Genomic DNA, 13,125 nt, shown 5'->3' on the forward strand with positions numbered 1-13,125 from the left:
CGACGGCGTCGTCTCCGGCTGCAACGTGAGTGCCGACACCGCGGGGTGGTGGGTTGGCAGGGGTGCCCAAGCCGTGCGGGGCTGCGGACCCCGTGGGAGGCGAGGGGATGGAGCGGCAGTGGTGGGAGGTGGGTTGTCCGGGAGCAGGTATGGAGCGTCCGTCTGTCCGGGCAGGGCGATTCGGGTGGCCCCCTGAACTGCCAGAGCCAGGGGCTCTGGGAGGTGGCAGGCATCGTCAGCTTCGGCTCCGGGCTGAGCTGCAACATGGCCAAGAAGCCGACGGTCTTCACACGGGTGTCTGCCTACATCGACTGGATCAACGAGGTGGGTGCGCCTTCCTCCCCCCCTACAGAGGGGCTGACCGCCCCATCCCCATGCCTGCCCTGTCCCCATGCCCTCGCAGCCGAGGGTCTCACCCTGAGCCCCCCATGTTTTGTTGTTGGCAGAAAATGAGCACGAACTGAGGACACGGCGTGTGGTGCAACACATCTCCAGTGTGATAAAGGCAAAAGTGCTGTGGTGGCCTTGTGTGTCCTGCTGGTTATTTGAGGGGGGCACATGGTAGAGCTGGGGGAGGGATGCTTGGGGCTGCCTGTGGCAATGCCAGTGTTTGGCCCGTGTGCTCATGCAGGTCCCCTGAGTCATGCAGCGGGGCTGGCTGGGGTCCTGGGCAAGGCGGAGTGGGCAGCCATCCCACAAGCTGCCCCTGGTTTTGGGAAGTGGGAGCTGTGTCCATGGTGCCGAGGGGCTTGGGCCTTGGCTGGGCTCTGGCCAGGTGGTCCGGGGGGGCTCGAAGAATCCTGGGTGGCACTTGAGGGGCTCTAGGGGACTTGGGAGATCTTGGGATGCTTTAGGGGACTTGGCTGGCACATGGGATGTCTCTGGAGACCTTGCTGGGCTACTTGAGGACAGCTGGTTTGCAATGGGGGTCTTGAGGCAACTGGGTCAGCCCTGGCAGGGGTTCAGTGGTCTCGGGCGGGTGTCAAGGGAGCCCGGGCCCCTGGGAGCCACATGGCATTGGGAGCTCCAGGCCCTGCAGTGCAGCCCAGAAGCTGAGCGTCCTAGCGTGGGTCTCCTTCCACGGTGGTGGGAGAAACGGGGCGGGGGGCTGGTGGAGCCGAGCGTGTGTCCCGGCCGTGGGCTCCCCAGGAGGAGGCGGGGCCCCCCCGGCGCAGATGTGGAGTTTGCCGGGGAAAGAGGCGGCCGTGTCGGTGGGAGTGGGTGCAAAGAGGCTGCCCAGGAGGTGCCGTGCTGTGAGCCCCGGAGCAGAGCCGCCCGCTGTGCCGGAGCCTCGGGGAGGCAGTGGCGGTGCTGTGCCGTGCCATCGTCATCTCATCGTGGCTGCCGGGGGAGCCTCGCGGCGGGAGGAGGACGATGATGAGGAGCGGAGATGGACAGTGGTGCCTTGAGCTTGGCGGGGGACGTGCCGGACGGTGTCCCACTTCGGCGTCGCGCTGCCACCGATCTGGCGAGCAACACTGACACCTGCACCGGGCCCGCGAGAGCAGCAGGGCCACGCGAGCCGCTCGCCTAGGGCAGGGTTGTGGGTCCCTCTGGGGAGCGGGCAGCACTTGCCAGCCTGGCCAGCGGGCAAAGCAGGGCTGGGAATGTCGTGAAGGGCCCGGGAAGGTCCTGCCGAGCTCTCTGGCAAAGAGAGCTGGCGGTTTAATAAATGCCGGCCTGGAGGATGTGTGGAGAGGGACGCCCTGTGTGCGGCGCCTGCCTGCGAAGTGGGATGGGGGCCGGCGGGGCGGGCTGGTGGGCTTCTGCGCTGCCTGGGGCGGCAAGCATTGGGCTGCGTTTGGCAACTCAAGCCGTGTGGGTGCGACCCTTCCTCTGCAGCGGCTGCTGCAGGGATGGCTGAGGGGCTGGGGGGAAGGGGCCGGTGCGGGAGGTGCTGGCCGGTGTTGCAGCTGGGCACATCGCCACGTGCTGGCATCTCGTGGGGGCATAGATGCACCCGTACGCTGTGTCCCCTCCTCGACGGTGGATAGGTGGCCTCTAGGATTGGAACCCGGCGGGATGTGTCCCACACAGCTGGCAGTGGCTGGGATGGAGCAGGACCGCAGCCGGCGCTGTCACCCCCTGTGGCACATAAAAAATGGACTCCCACCAAGGAGGTGCTGGTGGGTTTGCAGTCCCGGAGTGAGACCCGGCCGGTGCCAGCACGCTGTGGTGGCGCCTGGGGCAGCCGCGGTGTCGCAGACCACACGTGGCAGCGGGTGGCTGTAGCCAGCCAGCAGTGCGCGGCCGCAAGGTGGGTGTGTGACCCGAGTGGGTCCCCGTGGGGTGTCCTGGGTGACAGGGACCACTTTGGGGCATGTGCTGTGCCGTGTTGGCTGTACGAGCATCCAGCAAACTGGAGGGGGGAGCGGGATGTGCCAGGCTGTGCTGTGGCAGGACCGGGGGACATGGCAGGGTGACACAAAGTGCCATGGTGGTGCCACTGTCCCTGCCCGTGTGCCCGCAACGTGTTGGAAATACCTGCAAGCGCAGGGATGCCTGTACCAACTGTGGCCGATGCTGGGGCTGCTGGTGGGTACAGGGCGGGTGGGGGTCTCAGGTGGGAGCCAGTGCAGGGTGGGCAGCAGTATAGAATAAAGCAGCTGGGCCTGGCTGACAATGTGGTCTCGGTGTCTTTTTTTTTGTCCCCTCTGCGAGGAGATGGCTGGGAGCCAGAGGGTGGGTCCCGAGCGCAGGTGAGTGCGGGGGGTGCACAGGAGGGTGGGACGGGCGGTGTGGCAAGGGTTGGGTGTCAGGGTCACGGTGTAGGCAGAGCAATCTGTCAGGACACCCATAAAGAAACCGGTAACCTATGGTAGCTAGAGACCTGGTCGGGCGCTTTCTGTTCAAGGCGGGGAATGTGTAGAACGGTGAGTTGAGAGCTGGGAAAGCCGGCGTGATGAGAATCTGAGCAGGGCTGTCCCCTGCACTTCAACGCCACCCTTGGTGATGGTGACCCCCCGAGACGCAAGTGGTCTCAGCTGGGGTGTGAGGGGTCGGAGGCCAATGGGGAAGGTGAAATCGGTACCATAAGAAGTTGTCTCCCGACAGAAGGTGGCCCCATTGTAAAAAGAATGGGGTTGAGGTGTGAGGGCTTCCACACAGGCGACGGGGGAGCACCCAAGGGCCAAAAAACTGGAAAGCTACTGTAGGAGTGTGAAAAACCGCAAGCGTGTTCTACTGCCAACCTTTTAGGGTGTAGAGAGGTAAAACTGTAGAGTGTGGCGGTGTGGCCAAGGGTGATGTTGTAAAGGCGTCAGCGAGTCACGTGCTGTCCGTGCAATGCCCAAAATCGATGGAGAGTTTCGGAAGCACTACTGTCATAACCCTTAGGGGGTCAAAAAGGCCACAAATGCTGCAAAAAGCCCTCCAAGTCGTAAGAACTGTTTTGGGTAAAGGCGAAAGCACTTTTGAGAATGCGTTTGTTGGATAAAGAGTGTGAGCTTTTTTCGAGAGGTTTCAACGTGACCCAGACCCTTTGGTAACTCCAGGAGTTTTTTGGGGCAGGGGTTGTGACTTAGGGGTTTTTTGGTGCACGGTTCAAGGTTATGAGCTTAAAATTCTTTAGGCACGTACGGGTAGTCTGCAAACTGCCTAGAGCTAGGGGGTTTGGGTTTTGCAATGTACAGAGGAATTTTATCTTAGGAGTGGTTTTTAGAAACGATTGACACCCATTTTAAGAGATGTTTCCTGGTGTTATGAAACGGTAATGACTCTCGTGAGGATAGAGTTGTGTAAAAATGTGCTTCAGCTCCTCCAGCGTGGAAACTCCAAAGAAAATCTCTTTACAACATCGCAAAGTGGGGAGCTAAAACACAAAGGTTACAAATAAGCTCACGGTGGAGTTTTGTCGTTGGTCAGGATAGTCCTCTGGAGGACCTCTTTGTGTGCTGTTAAGCCTTGTTCTGTGAACGAAATTAAATCTCCGCACATGGCTCGTTTTTCAGGCCTGGTATCAAGTCTGATCCAAAAAGTGTTCAGAGGTGTCAGCCCTCACTCAATCCAAAAAAAGTTTCTCCTGGAGTCTTTCTCGTCGTTGTCTTTATAAAAAGCGACCATCTTAGACTCAAACTAAACTGCACCTGGTGTCTTCCTTTTTCCCTTACGACATTCAGTTTTTGAACTTTAACGCTGTTTAAAAAACCTATGTACCCTTCTAGAAGGTGGTTCTGACACACGTAATGGTCTTAAAACCATTAAACTTCTCAAGAACTATGTGGTTCTTTTCCAAAGAGGTGGATACAGATGCTGCGTGAAGTGCAAAGGTTTGAGCGTTTGAGCATTTTAAGACCTTTAGGAAGTCCTTTTCTGTCAAGAGGTTGGACAAAGGAAAATGTCTATTTGTTTGGTAAAAGGCTTAAGGATGTGTGGGGTAACTAAGTTTTTCAAGGAGGCCTTAGCGTAAGAAGAACCTAGCGAGGACATTAGTGCTGCCACAGTCAGGCATACACAAGGTGGGCTGGAGCCAGCATGGCCATTATTTTTTTTTTAGGAACTTGTTTACTCTTTTGCAGTGATTCTTTGTCTTCTGGTTTAAAAAAACTGTGGTCCTAAAATGGGCCTCACGTTTTATGAAGAGGAATACATTCTCCCGGAGCTTATACAAGAACAGGCAAGTGTTTAAACGAAGCGCATATGCCTAAGACCCTCAGACCCCAAGCAAAGCGTTGGAGAAGAAAACAAAAGAGAAGGAACCGTCTCTTCCTCCTTCTTCAAGGTCCGGGGCATGTTCCATTGGTGGACCTTAGGAACCGGTAAGTGGGTTTTAAACAGTCTGGAGGGTAAAATGCATTTGTCCGTTGGGGTCTGTAATCCCTTCCGTGTGCCTCCAACCTCTCTGCAGGACCTTCAAACACACCCCCCCCGCCCCCCAACTGCGACAGTGGGACGGTTTGGGAACGACCCGCTGCGAGGAGCGTAAAGCCATCAGGGCTGTTTGGCACTTTGCACGCATCAAGGGCGGGGTGGCACAAGGTCGGGCTGTTAGGTGGCCACAGCGTAAAAGGCTGGAAACCCACAGGTGACCGATGGTGGACAAGGCCCCGGAGCGTTTCACAACTGACCTCAACGGTGAGGCCTTCCATGTGCTTTACAGGGGTTTTAGACAGCGACCCCACCCCACCCTTTTTGCTTTGTTTGGGGCATCCCCTTTTTGGCTGGTTTTTGTGTTTCGTTTTGCGGTTTTCCCAATTTTCGGGGTTTTTTTTTCCTCTCAGAGGTTTTTTGGGGTAGCCTTTTTTTTTTTTTTTCTCCTTTTTTTCCTGTTTGGTCATAAAGGTTTTTTAGCTTTTAAACTCTTTTGTTCCTGTTTTTTTAGCTTTTGAGGTTGTGATCTTATTTTGTAATGCTTGGACTGTTACCTAAAAGTCACACACAGGACCTTCTAAACGTCTTCAAACAGAGGAATCTTTTACACTCTACCTCACTCATTTCTCAAACTCTTTAACCTAAAATCAAATTAACCTCAAACTCTAAAACCTCTAAAAACTTTATTCTCTTGCAACTCATCTGTTAAAACCTTTAAAAATATTCTTAAATCTAATTTAAAAATATCACAAAGTTTAATATTTCAAGTTTAGAATATTTGAAAAAAATAAAACCCAAAAATTTTAGAAAAAAAACTCAAATAGATTTACCAGGTTTGATCTAGATCAGTTTAGAAATCTACTCCAAAAGATCAAATTAGATAACTCCTAGGGCTTTTCTAGAGGTTAGATTTCAGGTTTTCAGTTTTAATCGAAAAGAAAGATAGTTTAAAATTTTTTAATTAAAAGATTAAAAAAAAAACCTCCTTAAATTTAACTTTAAAGGATTTTAGAAGTTAATTATCTAGACACAATTTCAAAATCTAAGAACAAGGTGAAAAATTCAGATTATCTTGTTCTTGAAAAAGCTTTGAGGTAAAATGAGAAAGAGACAGTTCTAAAGCTTTTTGAGTTGCTCAAAAATTTTTTTTAGATTTTAACAAAGATTTCAGATAAACCTCAACATGTTAATCTATGAATTTTTGTTAATTTTTACAGTTTGATTTGAGTAGAGTATCTTTTTAAATTTTTTTCATCGTCAAGATAATTTGGGTTTTAGATTGTCTTTTTTTAACTGTACAGTTTAGGATCTAAAACCTGTAAATTTTTTTTTAAATAGTTTAAAAAGAGGAGTTACATTTTTTTTTTCAGATATTTTTATTTAGGATGTCTTAACTCATAATTTGGAGTTATAGGAATGTCTCAAAAACCTGATGTCTAAAATCTCAAGAGCTTTAAAGAGTAATGAAAAAATAGATAAAAATCTAAAGCTACAAATTTTTTTTTCTTAGGGTTTAGAGGTAAAATAAAAAGATTTCCCAAATTATCTATATCTGTACTGAAAACTACACCTCAAAAAGTTTGAGTTGTTTGAGTTTCTCTGCACTTGAAAGATTAATCTAAATAAGATGAATAAAATAAATTTTAATTTGAGGTCAAAACTCAAAATCTTCAAAAAAGCCTAAAAACTCAAGCACAAACTCAGTCTGTACTCAAAGCATTTGAGGTAGGGTTGAAAACTCTAAACTAAGCTCAGACTTCAAAAAAGCTGAGTTTAAAAACTTGATCTCTAGAATGATTCTTACATTAATCTAACTATCTATAGAGATTTTTATCCTGAACTCTTAGAGGTAAGGTAAGGTAATCTAAATCTGTACACATAATCTTGAACTCATCTTTTTTTCTTAAAATGAGTTAGTAGAAAACAAGAGTTCAAGGTAACAGTTAATTTTTTAATCTAGATTACAGTTTTAAAGATTAGATTAAGAAAAACTTTACATCTACCCAAACCTCCTATTTTACGGTTGATTTCTAAATTAATTTTAACCTAAACCTAAATGTACCTAGAACATCTGAGTAATTTACAACATTAGAGTTCAGGATTGATCTAACTCTATAAAACAGGTCAGATTACTCTTCTAAGGAGTTTATTTGTTGTTAAAATCTTTACCTTAAAATTGCTGATTTTTATGATTAACTGGATTTAGATTTTAAATTTAATCAATCAGAGTTTTGAGTTATAGATTAAATTCAGTAAATTCAAATTACCCTAAACTGTAAATCTAGAATAACAGTTATTTTTTTAAACAATAACTTTAATAAAAACAAACAACTCAATAAAAATCACATTCTGAGGTTATTAAAAATATATATCTTTGTACACTGAAGATTCAGATAACGTCTATTTACCTCAGGTTAATTTTAGAGTTTCAAAATTTGAGTTTTAGATTTTTTTAGTGTAAAACAGGTTTACATTTTAAACTCAAAAAACCCTAAACTGTATAAACTAGAGAGTTTTTTACAAATTTTACAAACTAACTAATCTTCAACTCAACTATAAAGAGGTAGGTTTAGTTTTTATAATCAAAAAACTACACTATGATATGATTATAAATTAAAAAATTATAATATCTTCAACTCTTTAATGAGATCTTCAACTCTTTTATATCATATATCTAAAAAACTCTCTAGTTTAGAGTTGAAGATACACTTATCAAAAAAAACCCTCACATTTTTTTTAGAATAATTTTTTCATTAAGCAATTTAAAAATATTCTATTTCAAGAGTTTTTGAAAAATGTAATCTAAAATTCGATGAGTTTTAAAAAACCTAAGTATTTTTTAAAAATAGAACCCTTTTTGAAAAATCTAAATCTAAAAAATTACAATTTAATCTAAAACTCTTAAACTCACACATTGATTAGAGTTTGAAAGTTTAACTACACTCTGATCTAAACTCTAAAGCCAATAAATTATAAACTCATAAACTCTATTTTTATAAACTCTAAATTTAGAGAAAATTACATTTCATAGAGAGTTTAAAATCCAAATCTAAAATATATCAGTTTAAATTGCACTCAGATTTTGAGTGCAAAGTCACATTACCTTGAGTTTACACTCAATGATTGAGTGAAATTCACAGATTAAGAATAAAACCCAAGAAAAGTTTAGTTTTTACAGATTCACTAAACTCTCAGTTTAAAAATTGATTTTTAATCTTTTTTAGTTTATCTATACGCTCAATCTTTTAAATTGCACTCAAATCTAAATTTTTATCTATTTAAAACTCTACAGATTAAAAATTTAAAATCAGAGGTTAATTGTAGGATTTGCTTCACTCTTTAAATGTTTTTAATCTGTGGATTTTACACTAGCTAGATTAAAGATCTATAAAAAAATTATCTTAAACTCTGAGTTTTGAAACTTGAGTTGCGTTATGTAGATTTACAGATTAAGCTCAATTATTTAGAGTATAAGATTAAAACAAAATATGTAATCTAAACAAAAAACACTGAAAATACAGATGTTTTCTAACTCTCAACTAAACCAAACATTTTAAGAGTTAGAAAAATATTTGACCTATAAGGTCATTAAACTCAAGGTAAAAAATTAAGCAGTTTATGATTTTATGATTTTTAATACAAAACTAATGAATTAGTTAGAATGTATAATATAATGTTTGTGAGTATGATTTTAAATAAATGATACTACAACAAGTTTGAGTTTATAATATAGATAGGTAAACAAATCTATTTTGATAAACATTGATTCTGTCTTAATCTAAACTTATTCAACTCAAACTCTTGAAACTAGTTTCAATAAAGATAATTAGGATATTCTTTGACTATATTTTGGGGGGGTTTTTATATGTCAAATTTTTCTCTATCTTAAAAACTCTGTTGTTTGGACTTAAGTATTAGTTAAATTTTAGGTTTATACAGATTATTTACCTAGTAACTATCTGCTTATATTATCTATTTGTTTTGAGTTTTAATTAAATAGTCATAGTCTTATTCAAATTTAATTGATTGAATTTAAACTAAACTAAGAGGTTTTAGAGTACTCCTAGATTTTTTTTTTAGACAAACTTTATTAGGAATAAATTTTGTAAGTTAGTTTAAAAATATTTTTAACTCTTAATACCTTTAAATTAATCTAACTAACTTAGAAGACTTATAAACAAAACTCAGAATTTGAGAGTTACCAAACCTTAAGTCTAGTTTTGTAAATACTCTTCAGTTAACTTTAAACACCTGTGAACTCTAAGTTTAACTCTTACTGGATAAAATAATATAACAAATTACTCAGAGGTAGCAAGAGTTAAACAACTCTTAAACTTGAAATAAAGATTTAAAAACAAAAAATCAGATTAAAATTAGAGTTAAACTGTCAAAGAATAATCAAACTTAAAATTAATTAACTGTCAGACTTGACAGTTTAGCTACCTCTTGACAGTTATATTATTTTCAGTTGAAATAAGTTGAAAGTTTCCTAAAATTTCTAGAACAGTTGAAAATTTCAAAAGGCAAGATATAAAAAAAAAAAAATCTATTCTGTAAATTTACTTTTACAAATTTTTGAATAGTTTTACTCGGACTTATAACTCATTCACCTACCTTTTAAACTGTAACTCAAAATGAGTGTGTGTGACTCGAATTCGAGGTAATTTAAGTAATAATTTAGTTTAAGAAAAGAATTTGTTATACACATCTTGACCAATTTTAGGTTTGATATTTAAACAGCCTACTTTGTTCAGTTGATCGTTGCTTAATGATGTTTAAAAAAACGAACACAGTAAACATCATCGAACTCACTTTTTTTGTCAAGTTTTTAAAATTATTTTGAGGCTTGTAATTTTCAGGTTAAAAATTACAGGTCTTAAAGAATTTTTGAGTTATCTTACCTTTAAACAGAGACCTAGGAGTTTTGAGTTTGTTAATATTAACTCTCTCTGAAGTTTACTGACAAATAACTCAACGAGTTGAGTTTTACAAATGTGAGTTTTTGAAAGTCAAAAAAATCTGTAATTTTTTTATTATAGAAAACCTCAGTGTTTACCAAGGATTACTCGAGGTAAATTTTTATTTTAATTTAAGTAATTGTGTGTTTCAAAAAAACCTCTTCTTGTAATCTTTTAGACTCTACAGCTGACTAAGTTTCAAAAATCTGTAAATAAGTAATTTGAATCTTGAGCTTTTCTAAATTTCAGAAATTTTTCTCTTGAGTAATTTCTCTAACAGCAATTTATTTAAAAACTCCACAGTACAGAGTCAAACTTACCTTTACTTTTTATTAGGTCTACATGATTTCAAATCTAGATTAGGACTTCTGCAATAAGACCTAGACTAAAATTTAGATGTAGTCCTAAGATTTATTTTTAAGCTCTTACTCAAAGTTTGAGTTTTGTCAGGTTTTAACACTCTTCTAAACAGTTTTAAAAAGGTAAGAGGTTGTTTTAAAATCTGGGTATGTTAAAAGGTCCTGTGCCTCACTTTCCCTTTTTTTTTTTTTTACAAAATGTTGGAAAAAAAAAAAAGTCACTCTAAACCCCATACCTTGTTACAAAGTACTTTTCTTATACATTAAAGTAGTTTTAAACTTTGATATACTGAGTTATTTTAATAGTGAGTATAGAGGTCCAAAAAAAATTTAAATCACTCTCTCTGAACCTCAGGATTTTGGTTTTAAAATTTTTCAGTTTGAAATGAAAGGAGGTGACTCTTGTTCTACCTAGATTAGGTTGAGGTGAGTCTGAGTCGTCTTTTTACTAAGAAAGTAATCACAAATCTTTTTAATATTTCTTCACTTTTCAACAACTTAGAGCAACTAAAAAATTCCTGAGGATTAATTTTAATTGACTTTTGTACTTGAGAGTTGGAAAGGTTGTCAATGTAAATGAGTCTCAATTCCAACTGGATAATACATTTATTTACTCAAACAACCAACTAAAAGGACTGGTTTTAGATTTAAAATATTTAATTTAATATTTAAATTAAATATTTAAACATAAATATTTAATATAAAAACCCAAAAATTTTCATGAAGTTTAACAGCAATAACTGCTCACCTTCAATATTTTTTTCTTGTTGTGGATTTTACGACACTAAATTTGTTTCTTGGTGTCGTGGTCCTAGGGCAGTCATCTTTCTTCAACTCCAACCTCCCACTGCTTTGGGAAACACCAACCTCCCCATCCTCTGCACCGTGTCACATCCACCTGCAAAGTTAGAGAGCAACCAACCACCAGCCCTCCTTGGAGGAGGAATAACCTCCTCCTCCTCCTCTCTAGGAGGAGAACCAAGGCACTCAGTCAGTGATGACAACTTGTGACAGGCTGGTGGTTTTCTCTGTTTTTGGAGAACACCAACCACAGGGCCAGGTTTCTTGTCTGTTGGTATGAGACGCAAGTTCTGAGATGGGCAATGGACACCTCCGGGGACATTTCATACGCCAGAGTGCCAGACCCACCCTGATAAACCACCCCCACCCCACCCCCATGCCCCTTACCGGGGCCTCTGCAAACCGGCGTCGCTCCCCTCTCGTCCATGAACCTCCTCCTCCTGCCTCCAAGCCTTGTGTCGCTGCCGACTCCATCCGTGGGAGGCCCGGCTCGGCGAGGGCCGATGGCTGCGGGGCGCTGGTGGCTGCGTGGGGTTGTGGGGTTTCTCACTGAGGCTGGCATGACCTCCACCCCATGAGGGGTTTGTTACCTAAACAAAATTAACAACAAAACCCAGTGTTTACAGTACCTTTGTCTGAACTTCACCATGACACGAACACACACCTAGAGTGCCCTCAAATGAGTTTTCTCATTAACGCAAGAAACACTCCTGTTACGTAGAAATCCTTACTAAGTGTCTGCTGTGGGTATTTTTTTTTTTTTCAGATACCTATATAGGTAAATCAACACAAGAAACTCTCTTAGTAAACCAGGATAACTACCTTGCTTACCACCTGACTCACAACTGCCTCCATCCACCAACCCCTGTTTTGGGAAGCCATGGGCAGGTTCCATCCCATCCATCCATCCTGCCTGAGGTGCCTGTGGCTGGGCTGCCAGCAGAGCTCTTCACCTGGGCCCCAGGCTAACACACACACCCCCCCACACACCCCCCATCTCTCACAACCCCAGAGCCTGGACCCTCCAGCACAACTTTTTCTTCCCCAAAAGAGTTGTGAGGCTCTGGAATGGGCTGCCCAGGGAGGTGGTTGAGTCCCCATCCCTGGAGGTATTTAAAAGAAGGACGGATGAGGTGCTTAGGGACAGGGTTCAGTGGTGGGATGGCAGGGTTAGGGGAACGGTTGGACTTGATGATCTTAAAGGGCTTTTCCAACCTAAATGATTCTCTGACTCAGGCGCTGTCACAGTCAGACCGTCACTCCGTCCGTCTGTCGTAACCTCAGGTACTGTTGTGGTTTTTGCTGTTTAGGTAACCTCATCAATCCTGAGGGCTGATGTTAATTTTTTACAGGCTATTACTGAGGAGGACCCGTGACAGGTTTATTTGGCCCTAATTCATGCTTGGGGCTCACACTGCAGGAGAAAGTTAAAGGTAGAACCCTACTTATTTTGAGGCTAAGCATGCCTAACTAACAAAAAAATACGTGATTGATTGATTAGTGATACAGGTTTCTATCAAACTAGTAGGAAGTTAATTCATTAATTACAATTTCACAGTCAGGCTCTTAATTAATGCCCCCAACAGCTGGCATTTTTGTGTGTGTAAGAAAAACAAAGGTGGGTGGTTGGCCTTGCCTAGCTTTTAAAAAAAAAAAAAGCCAAACCCACTTTGGTAAATCCCTTTAAGTGTTTAAGTGTGAGTTTGAATCTAGAACCAAGGACTTAAACTTTTTTTCAGAAAAATTTCTGTTAAAAAAAAAACCAAACACCTGTGTAGCTTCCTGATGCAAAAAGAAATCGGGCAAAAAGAAATCGGTCAAAAATCAAACAACCTTCTGATGCCTCTGTCTTCTTACATAGTGAGGCCTGGGTGCTGCCCGGACCCCTCCGGTTCCCCTCCACCCCCTTTGCCAGCACCACTCCTGTCGCTCCTTTCCCCGTCCGGGGGCCCAGGGGTCCGGGCCGGGGCTGCCACGTCCCCGACACCTACGGAACCAGAACCAACCACCTGAGGCTGGCCACAAACCACCGGGGCTGCTCAGGTCCTGGATGCCCTTGAGCCTTGGACAGCCCGAACATGTCACCTAAACTCTCCGGGAATTTCACTCGGTCTCTCTTTAATCCCTTTAGGACTCAACATTGCGTATTTCGGGCACCCCGTGCTATTTCCGTAACGGGAAGGGCTGGGAGCGCCACA

General features: G+C 42.6%; 1 protein-coding gene across 1 annotated transcript in view; it reads left to right on the forward strand.

Annotated features, from left to right (window-relative positions):
• Positions 1–464, forward strand: part of EFHD2 (EF-hand domain family member D2) — an 8,547-nt gene extending 8,083 nt beyond the window's left edge. The window contains exons 7-8 of the mRNA XM_035901858.1: positions 175–324; positions 447–464. Of these exons, the coding sequence (XP_035757751.1) occupies positions 175–324; positions 447–464 (168 nt within the window). The remainder of the gene's footprint in view (positions 1–174; positions 325–446) is intronic.
• The last annotated feature ends 12,661 nt before the right edge of the window (positions 465–13,125 follow it).

This window comes from Egretta garzetta, unplaced genomic scaffold (assembly GCF_000687185.1).
Source record: "Egretta garzetta isolate BGI_Z169 unplaced genomic scaffold, ASM68718v1 scaffold69, whole genome shotgun sequence".
In the NCBI taxonomy this organism is placed as follows: domain Eukaryota; kingdom Metazoa; phylum Chordata; class Aves; order Pelecaniformes; family Ardeidae; genus Egretta; species Egretta garzetta.